Source organism: Symphalangus syndactylus, chromosome 14 (genome assembly GCF_028878055.3).
Source record: "Symphalangus syndactylus isolate Jambi chromosome 14, NHGRI_mSymSyn1-v2.1_pri, whole genome shotgun sequence".
Lineage (NCBI taxonomy): Eukaryota > Metazoa > Chordata > Mammalia > Primates > Hylobatidae > Symphalangus > Symphalangus syndactylus.
This window is the reverse complement of record NC_072436.2, coordinates 10,620,105-10,640,649: the sequence shown is the minus strand read 5'-3', so window position 1 is coordinate 10,640,649 and position 20,545 is coordinate 10,620,105. Positions and strand designations below refer to the sequence as shown.

The following is a 20,545-nucleotide window of genomic DNA, read 5'->3' as shown; positions in this document are numbered from 1 at the left end:
ACCTGTCTCTACTAAAAATGCAAAAATTAGGCAGGCATGGTGGCGAGCGCCTGTAATCCCAGCTATTTGGGGGGCTGAGGCATAAGAATTGCTTGAACCTGGGAGGTGGAGGATGTAGTGAGCCGAGATTGCACCACTGCACTCCAGCCTGGACGACAAAGACTGTCTGAAAAACAAAACAAAACAAAAAACCCAAAAAAGCAAAAACCAGACACTGATATCTGAGACATCATCTAATGAGTTTCTGCTTTGGGTAGGTAACTCATCCCCACCAATACACACAAATACACACAGATTCTGTACCCCCAACTTCCCAATATGTTTACAACACAATTTCTTATTAAATCCATATTTTCCTTATTATGACTATGTCAACAGAGTTCACAGCTAAACCGACTGATTGCATTTTATATTTCCCGTGATCACATTTCCTTTCTTGTGTAACTGTGTTTCCCCTGAAATTAATAGCTTTGTTTTTCTCCATTTACTTAGATTTCAGTATGTTAACTCACCCCTAACTGTCCTAACATAATGAACAATTCATTTCGATAGGAGCCAAAGATGCCAGCTTCCACTTTGATGTTTGGAACCTTCCTTCCTGGAGTCTTTTGCCCCCTAGTGCAATCTGGACCGGTTTTCCCTAGGCCTGGGACACAGCTGTCTGTCCGGACTACCCTCCAATATCATCCTGTACCAAGACTTACTACTGGGTAAGTCCCCATCTTTGCTCTCTAGGTTTACTGCCTCTCTACAATGGAGAACATCCTTTAATAGCTTCTGAGACATGACATACCAGGGGAAAGTTTTTGAAACCTTTGTTATCTGAAGATGTCTTTTTTTTTCCTTCAAGTTTCCACATACGGCATTGAATTTTTATTTGTTGTTTTTTTTTTTTTTTTTTTTTTTTTGAGAAGGAGTCTCGCTCTTTCACCCAGGCTGGAGTGCAGTGGCGCGATCTCGGCTCACTGCAGGCTCCGCCCCCCGGGGTTCACGCCATTCTCCTGCCTCAGCCTCCCGAGTAGCTGGGACTACAGGCGCCCGCCACCACGCCCGGCTAATTTTTTGTATTTTTAGTAGAGACGGGGTTTCACCGTGTTAGCCAGGATGGTCTCGATCTCCTGACCTCGTGATCCGCCCGCCTCGGCCTCCCAAAGTGCTGGGATTACAGGCGTGAGCCACCGCGCCGGGCCTTTTATTTGTTTATTTATTTTTTTGGAGACAGAGTCTTGCTCTGTCACCCAGTCTGGAGTGTAGTGGCATGATCATAACTCACTGCAACCTTGAATTCCTAGGCTCAAGCAATCCTCCCGGATCAGCATCCTGAGTAGCTAGAACTACAGGCATACATCACCATGCTCAGCTAATTTTTTTTATTATTATTAGTTTTTGAAACAGGGTCTCACTCTGTTACCCAGGTTGGAGTGCAATGGTATGATCTCAGCTCACTGCAGCCTTGACCTCCTGGACTCAACTGATCCTCCCACCTCAGCCTCTCTCGTAGCTGGAACTACAGGTGCATACCACCACACCCAGCTAACTTTTAAATATTTTGTAGATATAAAGTCTTTTTTTTTTTTTTTTTTTTGAGACGGAACCTTGCTCTGTCGCCCAGGCTGGAGGGCAGTGGCGCAATCTCGGCTCACTGCAAGCTCCGCCTCCCGGGTTCATGCCATTCTCCTGCCTCAGCATCTCCGAGTAGCTGGGACTACAGGCACCCGCCACCACGCCCGGCTAATTTTTTTTGTATTTTTAGTAGAGACGGGGTTTCACCGTGGTCTCGATCTCCTGACCTCATGATCCGCCCGCGTCGGCCTCCCAAAGTGCTGGGATTACAAGTGTGAGCCACCGTGCCCGGCCAGATATAAAGTCTTGTTACATTGCCCAAACTACTCAAACTCCTGGCCTCAAGAGATCCTCCCATGTAATTCTCCCAAAGTGCTGGGATTACAAGCACGAGCCACCTCACCCAGCCTAACATTTTTAAACATGTCATTTGATAAACTTTTCTGGGAACTTTCTTTTCATATTTGCTTTTCATATCCTTTGTTCAAGCGATTTTCCTACCTCAGCCTCCCAAGTAACCGAGATTACAGGAGCCCGCCACCACGCTTGGCTAATTTTTGTATTTTTAGTAGAGACGGGGTTTCACCATGTTGGCCAGCTGGTCTCGAACTACTGGCCTCAAGTGATCCGCTCACCTTGGCCTCCCAAAATGCTGGGATTACAAGAGTGAGCCCCTGCGCCCGGCCTTTTTTTTTTTCTTTTTGAGACAGAGTCTCGCTCTATCACTCAGGCTGGAGTGCAATGGTGCAATCTGGGCTCACTGCAAGTTCTGCCTTCCGGGTTCACGCCATTCTCCCGCCTCAGCCTCCCGAGTAGCTGCGACTACAGGCGCCTGCCACGACACCCGGCTAATACTTTTGTATCTTTAATAGAGATGGGGTTTTACCGTGTTAGCCAGGATGGTCTCGATCTCCTGACCTCGTGATCCACCCGCCTCAGCCTCCTAAAGTGCTGGGATTACAGGCGTGAGCCACTGCGCCCGGCCTTTTTAAATTTTATTTTATTTTTATTTTGAGACAGGGTCTCACTTTGTCGCCCAGGCTGGAGTGCGGTGGCGCAATCTCAGCTTACTGCAACCTCAACCTCCTAGGTTCAAGTGATTCTCCCACCTCAGCCTCCCCAGTAGCTGGGACTACAGGTGTGGGCCACCATGCTTGGCTAATTTTTTTATTTTTTTGGTAGAGACAGGCTTCACTATGTTGGGCAGGATGGTCTTGAACTCCTAACTTCAGGTGATCTGCCTGCCTTGGCCTCCCAAAGTGCTGGGATTACAGGCAAGAGCCACTGCTCCTGGCCCCAGAGCTTGTTTTCTCTTGATGAGATTTTAGTTTTCTTCATCTAAATCAGTGGTTGTCAACCCTGGCCATATATTCAAAGCAACTGGGGAGCTTTTTTTGGTTTGAGACCGAGTTTCACTCTTGTTGCCCAGGCTGGAATGCAATGGTGCGGTCTCGGCTCACCACAACCTCTACCTCGTGGGTTCAAGTCATTCTCTTGCTTCAGCCTCTCCCGAGTAGCTGGGATTACAGGCATGCGCCACCACACCTGGCTAATTTTGCATTTTTTAAATAGAGACGGGGTTTCTCCATGTTGGTCAGGCTGGTCTCAAACTCCCTACCGCAGGTGATCTGCCCGCCTTAGCCTCCCAAAGTGCTGGGATTACAGGCGTGAGCCACCGCACCCAGCCTACTGGGGAGCTTTTTGAAAAAAACTCTTGTTAACAGCTGGTAACACTTATTCCTAGGTATTTTATTAAGTTTTATTGTTGCAAATTAAGGTTTTTTTTTTTGTTTCTATTTCTAGGTATTTATGGTAATGTGGAGAAAAGCTACTGATTTTTTTTTTCCTTGGCTCTCATCTGACTAGAGAAAAGCTACTCATCTTTAAACTATTTCTCTTATATTCAGCCGGTCTGCCAGGTTTTCTTATGAATTTGAGCAGATTTCTAGTAGGGTTTTTGTGTTTCTAGGCACAATATGTTGTCATTTCTACCTGCTGTTGTCTTCTCTCCTACTTTCATTATCCTTGTGAATTTATACGTATTTATCCTTTTATTATCTTTTTTTTTTGAGACACAGCCTCGCTCTGTCCCCCAGGCTGGAGTGCAGAGGCGCGATATCGGCTCACTGCAAGCTCCGCCTCCCGGGTTCACGGCATTCTCCTGCCCCAAACTCCCGAGTAGCTGGGACTACGGGCGCCCGCCACCACGCCCGGCTAATTTTTTGTAGTTTTAGTAGAGACGGGGTTTCACCGTGTTAGCCAGGATGGTCTCGATCTCCTGACCTCGTGATCCACCCGCCTCGGCCTCCCAAAGTGCTGGGATTACAGGCGTGAGCCACCGCGCCCAGCCCCTTTATTGTCATTTTGGCAGAGATTAGAAATAAGTACTTGTAGGCTGGACATGGTGGCTGACGCCTGTAATCTCAGCACTCTGGGAGCCTGAGGTGGGAGGCTCACTTGAGCTCAGGAGTTTGAGACCAGCCTGGGTAACATAACAAGACCTCGTCTCTACAAAACAAACAAACAAAAAACAAGGGAAGATTAAGCCAGGTGCAGTGGCACATGCCTGTGGTCCCAGCGACTTGAGAGGCAGAGGCAGGAGGATCACTTGAGCCCAGGAGTTCGAGGGTATAGTGTGCTATGATTACGCCTGTGAATCGCCACTGCACTTGAGCCTGAGCAACATAGTGAGACCCCATCTCTTTAACAAAAGAAACAAGGCAGTACTGATCTTGACCACATAAAATAACATGTACACAAAAGACAATATTAAGGCCGGGTGCAGGAGCTCACACCTGTAATCTCAGTAGTTTGGGAGTTTGAGGCAGGAGGATTACTTGAGCCCAGGAGTTATGAGACCAGTCTGGGCACCATAGTGAAACCCTATCTCTGCAAAAAATTGAAAAAAAAATTCGCCGGGCGTGGTGGCACACACCTGTGGTCCCAGCTACTCAAGGTGGGAAGATTATTTATGGCCAGGAGTTAGAGGCTGCTGTGAACCATGACTAAGCTACTGCACTTTAGCCTGGGTGACAGTGAGAGACCTTGTCTCTTTAAAAAAAAAAAAAAAAAAAAAAAAAGGTGAGCGCAGTGGCTCATGCTTATAACCCCAGCACTTTGGGAGGCTGAGGCAGGTGGATCACGAGGTCATGAGATCAAGACCATCCTGGCCAACATAGTGAAACTCTGTCTCTACTAAAAATACAAGAATTAGCTGGGCATGGTGGTGCGCACCTGTAATCCCAGCTACTCAGGAGGCTGAGGCAGGAGAATCACTTGAACCTGGGAGGCGGAGGTTGCAGTTAGCCAAGATCATGCCATTGCACTCCAGCCTGGGCGACGGAGTGAGACTCTGTCTCCAAAAAAAAAAAAAAAAAAAAAAAGCCAGTATTAAGATAATTTAAATATTTAGAAAGAAAAAGTATAACCTAGCTTGTTGTAAGCTGCCTACCTAACCAATATGCCATTTCCCTTTGCTATACTTACAGGTTGGGAGCAGCCTCCTCTAGCTTACACAAGCATCATCAGAGTTCAGAAATCAGCTTCACAAAACTGGAGAGTGGTGGGTCAGACTAAAAGACCTTCTACTGCCCAGGCCTTACCTGGAGTTTTGCTACTTCCTTCCTGATCAGGAAGCTGACTTGGTCCCGGTCATTCCTGGAGTAATAGAGACGGCACCAGGAAGGCTTCCCATCCCTGCCAGCCCGGCCAGACTCCTGGTAGTACCCAGCCATAGACTTGGCAATATTCCAATGGGCGACAAACCTGTAGGATCCAAAGGGACAAGCAGCATGAGATGGTGGAGAAGCGGAGTGTCCTTTGGAGGAGTAATCATGACTAGGAGAGCAGGGAGGCCAGCAGATAGGGAGGCAGAGGGATAGTCCCAGAGTTAGAATAGTTAAGACACCTGCAGCCCATCAGCACGTCTCCCTTCTAGAAAAAGCCCAGCTTAGAGGCCACAGCAGGAGTTAAGGGGGGGCAAATCCAGCACACATGGGGGACCAAAAAACTCAGCTAGGGCCCAGTGGAAAAAATACTGGACCTAAAGAAACAAAATGAGGCTCTGCCACTTATGAGCTATGCAAATTTGAATAAGTTATTTATAACTTCTTCGGAGAGGGAAAGGAATAATATTTATTAAATACCTACTATGAGCCGGTTTATATATGTCTCATTTGTTAGTCACCATTATGTGAGGTAGCCCGTTCTCCAGAATATGAGATTCAGAAAGGTAAATTTGTACAAGGTTACACAGTAAAGGGTCAGCAGAGCTAGAATTTGGGCCTAGGGGGGTCTGCCTTCAAAACTGGCTCTTAACAAGATACCACAGACCCAGGATTCATTTTATTTATTTTGCTTTTTTAAATTTTATTTTTAGATGGAGTCTTGCTCGGTCACCAGGCTGGAGTGCAGTGGTGCGATTTTAGCTCACTGCAACCTCCACCTCTCGGGTTCAAGCGATTCTTCTGCCTCAGCCTCCCGAGTAGCTGGGACTACAGGTGGGCGCCACCATGCTCAGCTAATTTTCGTATTTTTAGTAGAGACGGGGTTTCACCATGTTGGCCAGGATGGTCTCAATCTGTTGACCTCATGATCCGCCTGCCTCAGCCTCCCAAAGTGCTAGGATTACAGGCATAAGCCACTGTGCCTGGCCTTGTTTTTTTTATTTTTCAAGACAGGGTCTTGCTCTGTTGCACAGGCTAGAGTACAGTGGCACAATCATAGCTCATTGCAGCCTCAACCCCCAGCCTCAAGCAATCCTTCCACCTCAGCTTCCCAAGTATCCAGGACTACAGGCACATGCCACTATACCTGGCTAATTTTTAATTTTATAGAGACGGAGTCTTGCTATGTTGCCCAGGCTGGTCTCGAACTCCTGGGCTCAGGCAATCCTCCCATCTGGTCCTCCCAAAGTGCTGGAATTATAGGTGTGAACCACTACGCCTGGCTGCAGACCCAGGGTTCGAACTCTGATTCTAAAGTCAGTGTTCTTTCAAATGTAGGGCACTATAAAATTTCGTCCCTAACTCAGGGTCACTGTGAGGTTCACCAAGACCATGTATGCAACCACGCTCTGTAAATCATACAAGGTATTATTATTTGGTGTTAATCAGACCAAAGGGCTTCAGGCTATAGCCCAAAATGCCTCTTGAAGGTCATGGCCAGACATACAAGACTTCCTATTAGTTGCCAGTGTGGGGCTAGGAGGCTGGGATGCACCCCGACTCTTCTAGACTATTAGTAAGCAATAACAAGGAATGACGGTCCTAAGAGCCTTGCCTTTGACCTTCCACAGGGAGTAGCTTAAAATACAGTCACACATTACTTAATGATGGGAAATGACTTGTTAGACGATTTCATCATTGTGCAAACATTACGGTGGATAGTCTTTACATAAATCTAGATGGTACTGCAGCCTGAACAGCCAGACTGTAAACATGTATCGTGTGTTAACTGTGCTGAATATTGTAGGCAACTGTAACGCAAATCACTAGGCGATAGGAATTTTTCAACTTCATTACAATCTTACAGGACCTCAGTCTATGCAGTCTATCATTGACCGAAACATCAACATGAGGTGCGTGACTATAGTTCCTTTATTCCCACCTCCTCATAGGATCCACCTACTGAGATGTGAGTGAACGGGGCTGTGTTTAAGGACAAGCCGGACAGACTACATGCTGCCCCATCCTAGGGGATGCCAGAACCATGCCGTGTAGTCACCTGGGAGCAGGCCGCACAGGAGCTGTCAGCATTCAGGCTGTATTCTAAGGACTCTCTCCTGGAGCTTCCTTCCCCTCTAGCCCTCGAAGGAGCACATGCACCTGGTCCTTTGGGCATAGCACTAGGCAATCCACCCTGAGCCAGGCCCAGACTAGGAAGACAGGGCAAGAACCAAAGCTCACCTGACATTGGCTTTATCCACTCCCATCCCAAAACTAATGGTTGCAACAATTACAGGGACCTTCTCCTCCATCCAGTCGTTCTGCACCAGTGTTCTTTCAGAGGCCTTCAGCCCTGTAAAGGAGGGAAAGATGGAGAAGGGAACTCACATTTCCCTTGGGTTTACCCGGGGTCTATTTTGGGTTTGACACTGTCTGCTAGGCACTTCACAAACCCTGAATCTTTCACTTCCCAGCTGTCTGACCTTACATCAGGCACTTAACTTTACTGAGCCTCAGCTGACAGGCACAAAGACCCTAGCCCATGTGTGGCACAGAGCATCTGACAAAGGTCAGGGCCATGATTCAAGCCCAAGCCCACTGGCCTCCAAAGCCTGTGCTCTTCCTAAAACACCACTACCTTGGCTGGTAAAAACTTATCACCTGCTGCTGGGTAGGCATACAGTGGGAAGAACTCAAGAGTCACACTTCTCATTTTAGACCTCATTCATGTCTAGACTCCTTTTAGGGGATTTAAGTGAATCACTTTAGCTCTGCCTGAGTATCTGCAATAAGATGGTGGGTCACCTGATAACCAGGATCTGTAAAGAACATGAGACCGGCTAAGAAGCCTCTGAGGGTGAAGAGACTCAAGTGGCCTGGGCGTCCCTTACCTGCATGGTAAGCCTTGGCGTTCACACCCCTGCAGCTGAGCTCTATGGCCAGCTGTTCACAAGCCTCTCTAGTCCTGCAGTACACAATGCCGCAGCCAGATAACTGAATGGGGAGAAGCAGGAAGAAAATAAGCATAGCAAGAACGGAACAACAGGCCCAGTGTAGTGCACTCTGCTCTAAAAGAAGCTCTGTGTTCTTTCTCTCATCAGCTTCAATCTCTTCTGAGGCAGGACACTCAGTAAGGCTCTGTCACTTTATAAAAAGCAGGACCAGGCTGGGTGCAGTGGTTCATGCCTGCAATCCCAGCACTTTGGGAGGCCAAGGTTGGGGGATCGCTTGAGGCTAGGAGTTAGAGACCAGCCTGGGCAACATGGAGAAACCCCGTCTCTGCTAAAAATACAAAATTAACCGGGAGTGGTGGCGCATGCCTGTAATCCCAGCTACTTGGGAGGCTGAGGCAGGAGAATCGCTTGAACCCAGGAGGCGGAGGTTGTGGTGAGCTGAGATCGCGCCATTGCACTCCAGCCTGGGCAACAAGAGCAAAACTCCATCTCAAAAAAAAAAGGCAGGCCAAAAGCTGCTCAAAACTCAACCTGTTTAACTTCTCTGCCTCCTCTTCATGAACTTTGCATGGGTCTGCAGAGGCCTCACACAGACTGGCTGGCTGCTTGCCTGCCACAGGATCCAGGACAAGGAAACTCTGGTAAGGAGGACAATGCCAGGAAACCAAAGAGACAACTCTTTTTGTGCACAAGTTTTAAGAAGCCTGGCTGAGAAAGCTACAAAAAGCAAAGGTCTTAGAAGACCAATCTCCATCTCCATGCTGCACATCGCACCCCACTGCTCTAACAGCTGCTTGGCGTCCACCTCAGTGCCTCACCCCTTTATCAGCCTCCTGTCCAAGGGCCTTAAGGCAGAAGTCCTTCAGGTTCCCATAGGGATCAGAAATCAGTTCCTTGAATTGCACATCATAAAAGAGGTTGGCCCGGAAGCAGGGAGTCTTGAAGATGGCAACTGGTTTCTTCAGGTGCAGGGCAGCAAACACATCCTCTTGGACCTGTGGGGTGGCTGTGGCGGTCAGAGCCACACAAGGGGCATGTCCCAGGCGGGAGCGTAGGGCACCCAGACGCAAGTAGTCAGGACGAAAGTCATGCCCCCATTGGGAAACACAATGAGCTTCATCCACCACCAAGTAAGATAGCAGGTGGCGGGACACCAGGGAGTTCAGGGTGGGCTGGAAGGAGGATGAAGCTGCCATCTCCGGGGTGATGTACAGAATCTTGGTCTGGGGCTTTTCTCGCTCCAGGTCAGCAAGCAGCTCTTTCCTTTCCTGTGCAGAGAGCTTCGAGTTCAGGGAACTTACTCGTACCTTTAGGGTTAGCAAGTGGTCCACTTGGTCCTAAGAAAAGAGAAAGGAGGTATAATTGGCCCTCAGGACTCAGGTAAACATCACTGCAAGTCCCTGGAGGATTTCCCAGTCATAAACTGTCCTCTTCCCATCCTCCAATATGTCTTCTCTTTGCATAGTAATAGTATAGGTTGAATATCCTTTATCAAATGCTTGGGACCAAAAGTGTTCTAGATTTCAGATATTCCTGGATTTAGGAATATTTGCAGATTGCATACACATAATGAGATCTCTTAAAGATGAGACCCGAGTCTGAACATGAAATTCATTTTTTCTTTCATGTATACCTTATACATATAGCCTAGATGTAATTTTATATTTTTAATAATTTTGTGCATGACGTTGTGCACATGTACCCTAGAACTTAAAGTATAATAAATATATATATAAAAAAATAATAATTTTGTGCATGAAAAAACAGTTTTGACTGAGTTTCGACCGCAACCCATCACATGAGGTCAGAAAGGTGTGGAACTTTCCACTTGTGGCGTCACGTCAGCACTAAAATTTTTTGGATTTTGGAGCATTTCAGATTTCAGGTTTTTGCATTAGGGATGTTCAACCTGTAGGGAAGGTGAAGTGGTTTAGAGGACAGGCTCTGAAGTCAGACAGACTTCAGATTTAGATTTCATCCTGGCTCACTTAATTGCCACACGCTCACTGGCTGTTTCTTACCCTCTAAACGATTTATACAATTCTATCTAATAGCATTGTTGTATAACTTAAAATTTACATCTCAGAGGTGAAATTAATGTATGTAAGCCGGGCGTGGTGGCTCACACCTGTAATTCCAGCACTTTGAGAGGCTGAGGCGGGCAGATCACCTGAGGTCAGGAGTTCGAGACCAGACTGACCAATATGGTGAAACCCTGTCTCTACTAAAAATACAAAATTAGCCAGGCATGGTGGCGCATGCCTGTAATCCCAGCTACTTGGAGGGCTGAGGCAGGAGAATTGCTTGAACCTGGGAGGCAGAGGTTGCGGTGAGCCGAGAATGCGCCATTGCACTCAAGCCTGGGCAACAAGAGCGAAACTCCATCTCAAAAAAAAAAAAAAAAAAAAAAGAAAGAAATTAATGTATGTAAAGCACTTAGCACAAAGCCTGGGACCTGGTGAACATTCATCAAGTTATTACTGTTGTTCCCTGTCTACCTTTCTTCATGGTGGATGGTTCTTACCCACACAGCCACACTTCCTCAATTCTGATTCTATCAGCCCATCTGCAGGCCTTAAATAGTCAGAACACCTGTAGAGCAGATGTTAATAAGGTCCCAGCCAGTTTCTCATTTTTTGTTTCGCATACTGTGCCCTTACCAAAATAAGCAGGACACCAGGGATTCCCCATATCAACTTAGCTATCTATCCATCTGCAACTTCTGTCCCAACATCACGAGTGCACATGTGTGTATACATGAGACTGAATGTATATGTGTGAAAAAATACAGTTTCATACTCCTCTGAACAAAGAAATAACAAAGGAGGGTGAGGGACCTCAGGAGTCATTCGTAACCCCCCAGAGTGATATGCACCAGTGGAGAACACTACATTGGGGAAATACAGAAACCCAATACAGCGAATGAGACAGGCAAATCATAGAAAATAAGAGGCAGGGGTGGGTGTGGTAGCTCACGCCTGTAATCCCAGCACTTTGAGAGGCCAAGGCGGGTGGATCACTTGAGGTCAGGAGTTTCAGACCAGCCTGGCCAACATGGTGAAACCTCATCTCTACTAAAAATACAAAAATTAGCCGGGTATGGTGGCATACACCTGTAATTCCAGCTATTCTGGGGGCTGAGGCACAAGAATTGCTTGAAGCCAGGAGGCGGAGGCTGCAGTGAGCCAAGATCGTACCACCGCACTTCAGCCTAGGTGACAGAGTTAAGACTCTGTCTCAAAAAAAAAAAGAAAAAAGAAAAAAAAAAATAAGAGGCAAAAGACCAATAGAGAAGTGAAATTTCCAGCCTCAAAAAACCTTCCCCGAATCTTTTTGGGCCACCATCTTCGTTGCCCTAAGCCTCACCTGAATCAAAGCAATGAGAGGAGAGACTACAATGGTGATGCCTCTGGCCAACAGAGCAGGGAGCTGATAGCATAGGGATTTTCCTGCCCCTGTGGGCATGCACACAAAGACGTCCTTGTTACCTGCAAAAATACAAGACAACAATATCTCAGTGCTTCCTGCCTTTTCATTGAAGTTGTTGAAAATTAAATGAGAATGTAGGAAAAGCACCTAGCAGAGTGTCTGGCACATGGGAGGGTCTCAATGTAATGCTAATTCCTCTCCTGTCCTTTCTATGAAAAAGGCAAGGATCCTGGGAAACTTGGATACATGCCCAAACCATTTCTAGTAATGGTTAAAAACAAGATTTAAAAAGTCTGGGCTGAGCGCGGTGGCTCACGCCTGTAATCCCAGCACTTTGGGAGGCCGAGGCAGGCAGATCACGACGTCAGGAGTTTGAGACCAGCCTGGCCAACATGGTGAAACTCTGTCTCTACTAAGAGTACAAAAATTAGCCAGGCATGGTGGCACGTGCCTGTAATCCCAGCTACTCGGGAGGCTGAAGCAGGAGAATTGCTTGAACCCAGGAGGCGGAGGTTGCAGTGAGCCGAGATCGCGCCACTGCACTCCAGCGTGGGCGACAGAGCAAGACTCTGTCTCAAAAAAAAAAAAGTCTGTGAGTCTGCTGTGATATGGCTGATTGAACTAAACAGCCATGAAAGAGTACTGCTAGATGAGTGGGTACATCTGTGTAGACATGGTAGGACATTACTTAGAGGGCTTTTGTTTAGACATGTATCGTTAATATTACATTGCTGCTCGCCTCTTGGCAACTTCCATTTGTCACCGTATCTCAGGTTTATAACATTATTACTGTTCCCTTCTCTATCCGGGACCCAGGCCACTCAACCTTCAACAAGGGAATTACCTAGAAGGCCAGTGACCGAGTTAAGTTATTCCCGCCACCCTCACTGTTGCTGTTCGTTTGTGTGTACAAACGAACAATAATGAGAATCTGAAGTGTTTCCAAAGACCATGTGTAGATCTAGCTATGAAATATACACCAGCTAGGTGGTTCTGCCACTAAAATTACAAGCTTTGGGCCGGGCGTGGTGGCTCATGTTTGTAATCCCAGCACCTTGGGAGGCCGAGGTGGGAGGATTGCCTGAGCCCAGGATTTGGAGACCAGCCTGAGCAACATGCCAAGACCCCATCTCTAATTAAAACAAATAAACGAAACTACAAGCTTTGGGTGACAACTCTAAAGATTTCCAAATCCAATTATGGACCAAAGGTGAGGCAGTACGAAGGATCAGTAGGAGGGTGTTCTGCCGCAGCGTTATGGTATAGCCAGCACAAATTTAAAGGAAGGTAGCTTGGTAATGTTACCTTTTACTACAGCCATGGTCGCACTCTCCTGTAAAGGCGTCTTAAAAGAGTCAAACCCAAAGATCTTCTTCAGCGTACTCCGGACTCGCCGCTCAGGGTCAAAAGGAAAGGGGGTATGGTGGCTGCTCATCTTAGCCAAGAACAGTGGCCAAAGGTTAAGGCAAAGGTAGTAAAAGGTTGCCACGAGAACCCTCTGTTTTGTTTTAAAAATACAGCTTATTTTTCTGTAACAATTTGCTATATTACACTTAAATAATGTATTATTTTTAAGTAATAAAGCTGAAGGTGAACTGCCTCAAGCAATACATTCCTGAGTAATTAACATCTCCACTTTTACGCTCAATGAAAATAAAAACATTGAACTATTCTAGGCCACGGTATAGCACAGAGCTAGAAATCAGATCAAGAGAAGAAACATAAATGTCTTCAGAACAGTTTGGAGAACGGGGAACTGTTTTCCTAAGATCCACCACCTGCTCCTACTTCTATAAGCGCAACCACCACTACCGTTCTTCCACCCCGGGACCCCGACCCCCTTCTCCCGTCTTCCTGAGCCCAAGATTCGCAATTTTCTCTCTTGGCCGGCCGACACCTCCCTCTCTTCACCCTAAGATATCAGAACCGGCCGTGGTCCGCCCAGGAATTAAAGGCCCTTACTGGGCAGCTGCTGCTGGCTGGTTCCGGAACTGTTCGAAGACCCCTACACACAACCCCAACTCAGAGAAGCCAAAGCGCTGGGAACTCAGCTTTAAGCAGAACCCACGCAATCTTATATCCGTCGTGCTGTGATGACGTAGCGCGAGCGCTGGCATGAGGGCGGAGCCAGGCTCAGGAAACTGCCGTTTTGATTGGTTTCCAGTGTGGCGCGGGGTCTCCTGGGATCCGAAAGAAACTGCCTTTCCGCCCGGAAGTCGGCGTCTTGAGTCATAGGAGTGAGCCACGCCGGGGCTGTGGGAATAAGATGGCGGGGAAGAAGAATGTTCTGTCGTCCCTCGCAGTTTACGCGGAAGATTCAGAGCCCGAGTCTGATGGCGAGGCTGGAATCGAGGCGGTGGGCAGCGCGGCTGGTAAGGCCCAAGTGGGAAGCTGGAATGGGGAATCGGGTGTCTACCTGGAATGCTGTACCCTCGCTGGGCGGGAGGGAACAAGATGGTCATTGTGCTCCAAGCACCGGACCCCGAAGAATGGTCCAGGGTACTGGGTGAGATAGAGCATTAGAGACTGTGGACTAAGAATGAAGAATCTCCTTCCTGTTGTTTCGATTAATTTGCCTAAACTTACTGAAAGACTCCGTGCCGGTTATAGTGATGGACAGAGGGATGGACGAAGAGGGAGCGGCTGCTCAGCCACTGCCTATTCCCCCTGGGCTCGTTGTTTGATGAGGGAGAGCGATGAGTAAAACATACGTGGAAGATGGTAAAGATTGTGTTCGTTAACTTTATAACTTTTAGTTAGGAATGTGCCTTAAACACATCTTGGAGCTTTTAAAAATAAACGTATCTGATGCCCAAAGTGAGAAAACCTAATTTCGGTAGAACTGGGGTAGGATGTGGGCATTTGTGAAGTTTTTAAGGATCCCAGGTGATTTTTCTTATTTTGTGAGTTTTTAAAGCCTATTGGTGATGTTCTCCTCAGGTTGAGAAGCACAATGTTAGATAATGGAAATAGATTTCTTTGGGAGAATAAAGAACAAGTTACCTAACAACATATCTGGACCTTAGCTTCCTCATCTGGAAAGTTAAGGGTATTGGATTAGGTTAGGTACTTCCATGTTTTGTGATTTTGTGTGGTCTCTTCCAGTCAGAAACTTCTCTAATGGTTTCCTATAAAAACTATAGTGTTTATCTAGTGTTTATAGCATTAGAAACAGAATTTAGTACTTGGTTTTGTTCCCTGACCTTTTAATGATTTTATTCAGTAAATGATGGTCTTCTCAGAAAGCCGAATCTGGGCCTGTTGTCACTTAACATGAGATTTAGGTTCCCCTTGTATCTTCAGAGATAGTCTTGGCCACTCAAATCTCTGGACATTTTTTCTTACATTGTAACTCTTGTTTTTTTTTTTTCTTGCTTTGTGTTTGTTTGTTTGTTTTCTCACCTTTCAGAGGAGAAAGGCGGATTGGTATCTGATGCCTATGGGGAGGATGACTTTTCTCGTCTAGGGGGTGATGAAGATGGTTATGAAGAAGAAGAGGATGAGAACAGCAGACAGTCGGTAGGTAAATCTCCCAGATCCAGAGCTACTAAAAGCACAATTTCATTTGTCAGATTTTGTAACTGTGCCAACGGTGTTCCATTTCATGGTTAGCTTCATCCCTTGCTCTCTCCTTTTGTTTTAGTATTAGTGGAAGAAACTGGGTTGGATATCAGATCTGTTTGAAAATGTATTTTCATATGGATCATTTTTTATTAATCTTTGAATTGAAATTTGGGGGAAAAGATAGTGGATTATTTTATTTAACCCAGATATCAATGGGTGTTTTATGTTGATTTTTCCCTGTTTAAATGATTTACTCCATTTATAGCAGGCACGCGTCCTAATTGGTGTATCATTTTTATCTACAGTCAACTCTGCATTATTTTTAATTTTGGTTGGGGCTCATTTAAGTCTTGTCAGTTTATTAACAAGATAAGAAAGGAAAATTCGTTTTCACCTGCTTTTTCTTTTTTTTTTTTTTTTTTGAGATAGGGTCTCACTCTGCTGCCCAGATTGGAGTGCAGTGGTGTGATCATAGATAGTTCACTACAGCCTTGAACTGCTGGGCTCAAGTGATCCTCCCACCTTAGCCTACCCAGTAGCTGGGACTACAGGTGGGCGCCACCATGCCTAGCTAATTTATTTATTTTTTTTTTTGTCGGAATCTTGCCCTGTTCCCCAGACCGGAGTGCAGTGGTGTGATCTCGGCTCACTGCAACCTCCACCTCCCGGGTTCAAGCAATTCTCCTGCCCTCAGCCTCCTGAGTAGCTGGGATTACAGGCACCTGCCATCACGCCTGGCTGATTTTTGTATTTTTCATAGAGACGGTTTCACCATGTTGGCCAGTCTGGTCTCTAACTCCTGACCTCAGGTGATCCACCTGCCTCATCCTTCCAAAGTGCTGGGATTACAGGCGTGAGCCACTGCGCCCGGCCAATTTTTAAAATTAAAAAAAAAATTTTTTGTAGAAACGGGGTTTCACTCTGTTTCCCAGTCTGGTCTCAAAGTTCTGGCCTCAAGTAATTCCCCTGCCTCACCCTCCCAAAGTGCTGGGATTACAGGTGTGAGCCACCATCCCTGGCCTTCTTAACTTCTTTCTTGACATTTTATTTGGCACTTTTTATTGTGGTGCCCTTAGTTCTTGATCACAAATCTTGCCTGAAGTTCAGTAGGTGCTGGAGAAAGGAGAACCTGTGCTATTATTTATTTATTTATTTTTTTTTTTTGAGACGGAGTCTTGCTCTGTCACCCAGGCTGGAGTGCAGTGGCGCAATCTTGGCTCACTGCAAGCTCCGCCTCCCGGGTTCACGCCATTCTCCTGCCTCAGCCTCTCCGAGTAGCTGGGACTACAGGCGCCCGCCACCACGCCCGGCTAATTTTTTTTTTGTATTTTTAGTAGAGACGGGGTTTCACCGTGGTCTCGATCTCCTGACCTCGTGATCCACCCGCCTCAGCCTCCCAAAGTGCTGGGATTACAGGCGTGAGCCACCGCGCCCGGCTACCTGTGCTATTATTAACAAGAAAGGCTTTAGACACATAATCACCTGAGCAACATGAGCCAGAATTTAAGTTTGCAGAAAACGCAAGGAAATTGAGGTTGGTGCTTAGCATAAGACAGGCAGAGTTGAGTCTGGATGTCAAATCTGACTACTTAACAACAGTTTTAATTAAATCACTTAAAATATATTATTTGTTTGAAATTTTTGTTACGTGTTGGTATGTAAATGTTAGCATTAAAATTCTTTCCAGCCAAGCACGGTGGCTCACGCCTGTAATCCCAGCACTTTGGAAGGCTGAGGTGGGTGGATCACGAGGTCAGGAGATCAAGACCATCCTGGCCGACATGGTGAAACCCCATCTCTACTACAATAATTAGCAGGGCATGGTGGTGTGCACCTGTAGTCCCACCTACTCGGGAGGCTGAGGCAGGAGAATCGCTTGAACCCGGGAGGCGGAGGTTGCAGTGAGCCAAGATTGTGCCACTGCACTCCAGCCTGGGCAACACAGCCAGACTCCATCTCAAAAAAAAAAATTATTTCCACAACAAACAGAAATGCATTTTGTACATTATGCATTTTGGGAGATACTTTCATGCCTTTAGCCCTATCCATTAATACTGATAATTCAGAATTGACTGAAATGATTCAGAAAAGTTTTGCAAGTTGTTTTCTGACTTTTCTGAAGTACACACATTCTGGTTTAATATTCATAACTCTTTTCTTTAGTACATTTGCATAATGTGTTTTTGAAGTGTTGTTTCATATTTGCTTTGCCTAGAATTTTCATCATGTTTAAGCTTCATTTCATATCTTAGTAAAATCCTCTCATCAGATCTTATTGTAGAGCTTCTGAAATGTGATTGTATTTATCTAAGCTCCATCTCTGTTTATTTGGCATGACTGATTTCATTTTAAGGAGATTATGGAGATTGCATTTAAAGCTTTAGACTCACTGGCACCTTACAGGACAGTTAAGTCTCCAAATCATCAGTCTAGTTTGTTCAAGTCTCTCGAGTGGTATTCATATTAATATATGGAGTGCTCTGTAATGTTTGGGCTGAAGTGTAGCTTTGTTGAAAATAGCAGTTTCAAATGAAACCATTTTTTCCTGAGTATTCAGTTAAAGGCTTCTGTGCATTGGGAGTGTTCTGGGTAGTGGAGGTGACATGGATTTAGCCAACTAATAAGGTAGCTGGTCCAGCATCTGTTCCTGATCTTTGACCTTCATAGCGTCAGCGTTAGCGTTCAGTGGAATGGCGGGCTCACTTTGAAGAATGCCTTACCATGTGTGATCCTTTGTGTCAGGCTGACCTCATCTGGATAAGGAACGGGACTGGGTAGAATGGATCACTGGCAGTTCTGTGAGCACTTAGGTGGAGGCAGAGCCCACTCAACTGGGACTCCTGAAACGTTAGGCATTGCCCTTTAGTCCTGCCTTTCCCAGGTCACTTCCTCAGGTCATTTGATGCCTACCTTCCTGTGTTGATGTTAGTGCAAATGCTGGTTGAGGTGCTGCAATACAGCTGTGTGTAAGCCTTGGCACTTGGTGTTGAACACTGTTACAGTAGGTCTGAGTCTGATGTACATGTGTATATGAAAAGGAAAGAAGGCTCATAATCCTGATTTGAAATAACTGATACTTCAGTGGAAACACGATGCCTGTGTTATTGTGTGGCCTGATCTTCCTCTTTCCTAAAACATATTGCAAGCTTTCTCCATTTTTATGTATGTGACTTTTAACTCGGGCATCTTCATTGATGTGGACTGTCTCACCACTGGAGTAACTTGACTTTGAGCTGCTGATGCTTTTTTGTCCCCCCACCCCCAGAATATCTCTTTTTCCCCTTATTTTTCTCTGGTTCTGAGTTATACAGTAGGGGAGGGATTCTTGGTGGGATGATCCCAGCTGGGTAAATGGGCTGTTTGCTCCAGCCCCTAGTTATGCATGTGAGACTCCTCAGGCCCACTCCTTTAAGCTTAATCCTCTAAATTCTTTGTCTTGTAGGAAGATGACGATTCAGAGACTGAAAAACCTGAGGCTGATGACCCAAAGGTATTTGGTGTTGGCTGTGGTGGGTGGCTGGATGCAAACAAGGTGTTTGAACATTATGGCTCAGTTCGTATGTCTGGTCAAGATCTGTCCCACTGACAAACTGTGCGACTGTGTGGACATTTTCTGGGATAAAATAAGCTTTATAAAGAAAGAACCTGGAGACGACTCAGGAATGAACAAATCCTGAGACACATTGGATTTCCAGCCTTTCAGATTGTGCCGTATCTCCTGACTAGAAAGGCGAGAGGCCTGGCTGAGTCCAACAACCCACTTGCATTCTGCATCCCAGATGGGGCTTTAAGTGTTACTGCTCTGCAGGTGGATTAGTCTGTTTCTAGACTCAGGATGGTGTAAGAGCCACCTCGCGTGCTTTGGGTTCTCTTTAGTCATCTAGAAGTGAACAAGAGGCTATAAGAAGGTCAGACCAAAATGAGGCCTCTCCCCAGCTCTCGGGGATGGTGGGTCTAATTCTCATTTTCCTGGGGGTGTGTCCATCCACTTTTGGGCAAGCTGTACAGAACGGTCTTTTTCGGAACAACGTAACTATTCTCATAGTTCCATCCTAGTAGCAGCCAAGAGTAATTTGTAGCAATTCCTATCGCATTCCTTAATGATGTATTGTGAAGGTTAAGACACCCTTGTGTTGGTTAAGCTGCTGTGCTGTGCATTGGCCATTAGAAATGTGTACTTGTTGAAGAGTCATTTTTTATGAGGAAAAACTTCCCCCCGTACCCCCAAAGAAAAAGAGTTAATTCTATCACTCTAGACCCAGGGAATAAGGACCACATTTTGCAGTTAAAAACTGCTTTGAGGCCAGGCGCGGTAGCTTATGCCTGTAATCCCAGCACTTTGGGAGGCCGAGGCGGGAGGATCACTTGAGGTCAGGAGTTCAAGACCAGCCTGGCCAGTATGGTGAAACCCCATCTCTACTAAAAATACAAAAATTAACTGGTGAGACTGGTGGGTGGTGCACACCTGTGATCCCAGCTACTGGGGAAGCTGAGGCAGGAGAATTACTTGAACCCAGGAGGCAGAGGTTGCAATGAGCCAAGATCTGCCAGTGCACTCCAACCTGGGGAACAGAATGAGAATATGTCTCAAAAAAAAAAAAAAAAAAAAACTGCTTGGAAACCAGCTGTAACTTTCAAGATGACCTAGTAAAATTTAGGAAATTTATGCGCAATTATAATCTACAACAGTAATATACTTGAAAATATAGTGTGAGCTGTTCCATATTTGAGCTGATTCTGTGATTGGATAGAACTGTATGTAGCCACTAAAATCATGAGAGATTGTGAGTGAGAAAGATAAGAGTCTGTTTTACCAAGAAAGAAAGTTTTGGCACCAGCATGCAGGAGGGAAAAAAAAGAACCCCTGAAAACTGTAAGTGCAACCTACTTTCTATGCTGAGTGAAAAACCTGGAACCCAGGCCTAAGAACTCGCCCTACCTGAGAACTGGCAAGATGGTGTGGGCAGACCCGTGGCCCCATAGTTCAAAGTCAGTCATAGCTCTGCTCGGGCTTGCAGAACGAAAACACTCAGTAGTGATAATCTTATCTGCCTAGTATTTAGGGTATATAGGACTTGGAGCCTGCATGTAAAACAAGCCCAGGGAGCCGTTAAGTGTTTGGGTTTCAGTTGTGGAGGGAAGGGAGGATCTGGGTCCTAGAGTCTTTCTGGGTACAGTTGCAGCCTTTTCTTAGGGCTGGAAGGCCTCCTGGGGAAGTTGGCTGGAGAGGTGGGTACATACACTTAACGGTCACCCCTTGTAAAATACTATGATCCAGGCAGCAAATCCTTGGGGAAATGACAGGGCTTTGTGAGTCAGGGTAAGGGCCACATGAAAAACAAAACAGACTTTACTACTGTCTGGTAGCAG

The 20,545-nt window shown here is 46.1% G+C and overlaps 2 protein-coding genes across 11 annotated transcripts in view; one reads left to right on the top strand and one right to left on the bottom strand.

Annotated features, from left to right (window-relative positions):
• The window catches only part of RECQL5 (RecQ like helicase 5), a 41,454-nt gene extending 27,745 nt beyond the window's left edge, over nucleotides 1-13,709 (bottom strand). For 3 of the 7 annotated variants that reach the window (XR_010115504.1, XM_063617104.1, XM_055241394.2), the window contains exons 1-7: nucleotides 13,533-13,681; nucleotides 12,917-13,060; nucleotides 11,549-11,670; nucleotides 9,001-9,519; nucleotides 8,120-8,222; nucleotides 7,470-7,581; nucleotides 5,166-5,328 (exon numbers count right to left, since the gene is read on the bottom strand). Coding sequence is in view for 6 of the 7 variants with exons in the window: in XM_063617104.1 (XP_063473174.1) it covers nucleotides 5,166-5,328; nucleotides 7,470-7,581; nucleotides 8,120-8,222; nucleotides 9,001-9,519; nucleotides 11,549-11,670; nucleotides 12,917-13,046 (1,149 nt within the window). In the remaining variant the exon portion in view is untranslated. Of the gene's footprint in view, nucleotides 1-5,165; nucleotides 5,329-7,469; nucleotides 7,582-8,119; nucleotides 8,223-9,000; nucleotides 9,520-11,548; nucleotides 11,671-12,916; nucleotides 13,061-13,532 lie in introns of all 7 variants that reach the window. The other 4 variants (XM_063617106.1, XM_063617107.1, XM_055241392.2 and 1 more) reach the window with 3 other exon arrangements.
• A 100-nt stretch (nucleotides 13,710-13,809) lies between these two features.
• The window catches only part of SAP30BP (SAP30 binding protein), a 39,835-nt gene continuing 33,099 nt past the window's right edge, over nucleotides 13,810-20,545 (top strand). For 2 of the 4 annotated variants that reach the window (XR_008650727.2, XM_055241386.2), the window contains exons 1-3: nucleotides 13,834-13,983; nucleotides 15,021-15,130; nucleotides 18,618-18,665. Coding sequence is in view for 3 of the 4 variants with exons in the window: in XM_055241386.2 (XP_055097361.1) it covers nucleotides 13,878-13,983; nucleotides 15,021-15,130; nucleotides 18,618-18,665 (264 nt within the window). In the remaining variant the exon portion in view is untranslated. Of the gene's footprint in view, nucleotides 13,984-15,020; nucleotides 15,131-18,617; nucleotides 18,666-20,545 lie in introns of all 4 variants that reach the window. The other 2 variants (XM_055241387.2, XM_055241388.2) reach the window with 2 other exon arrangements.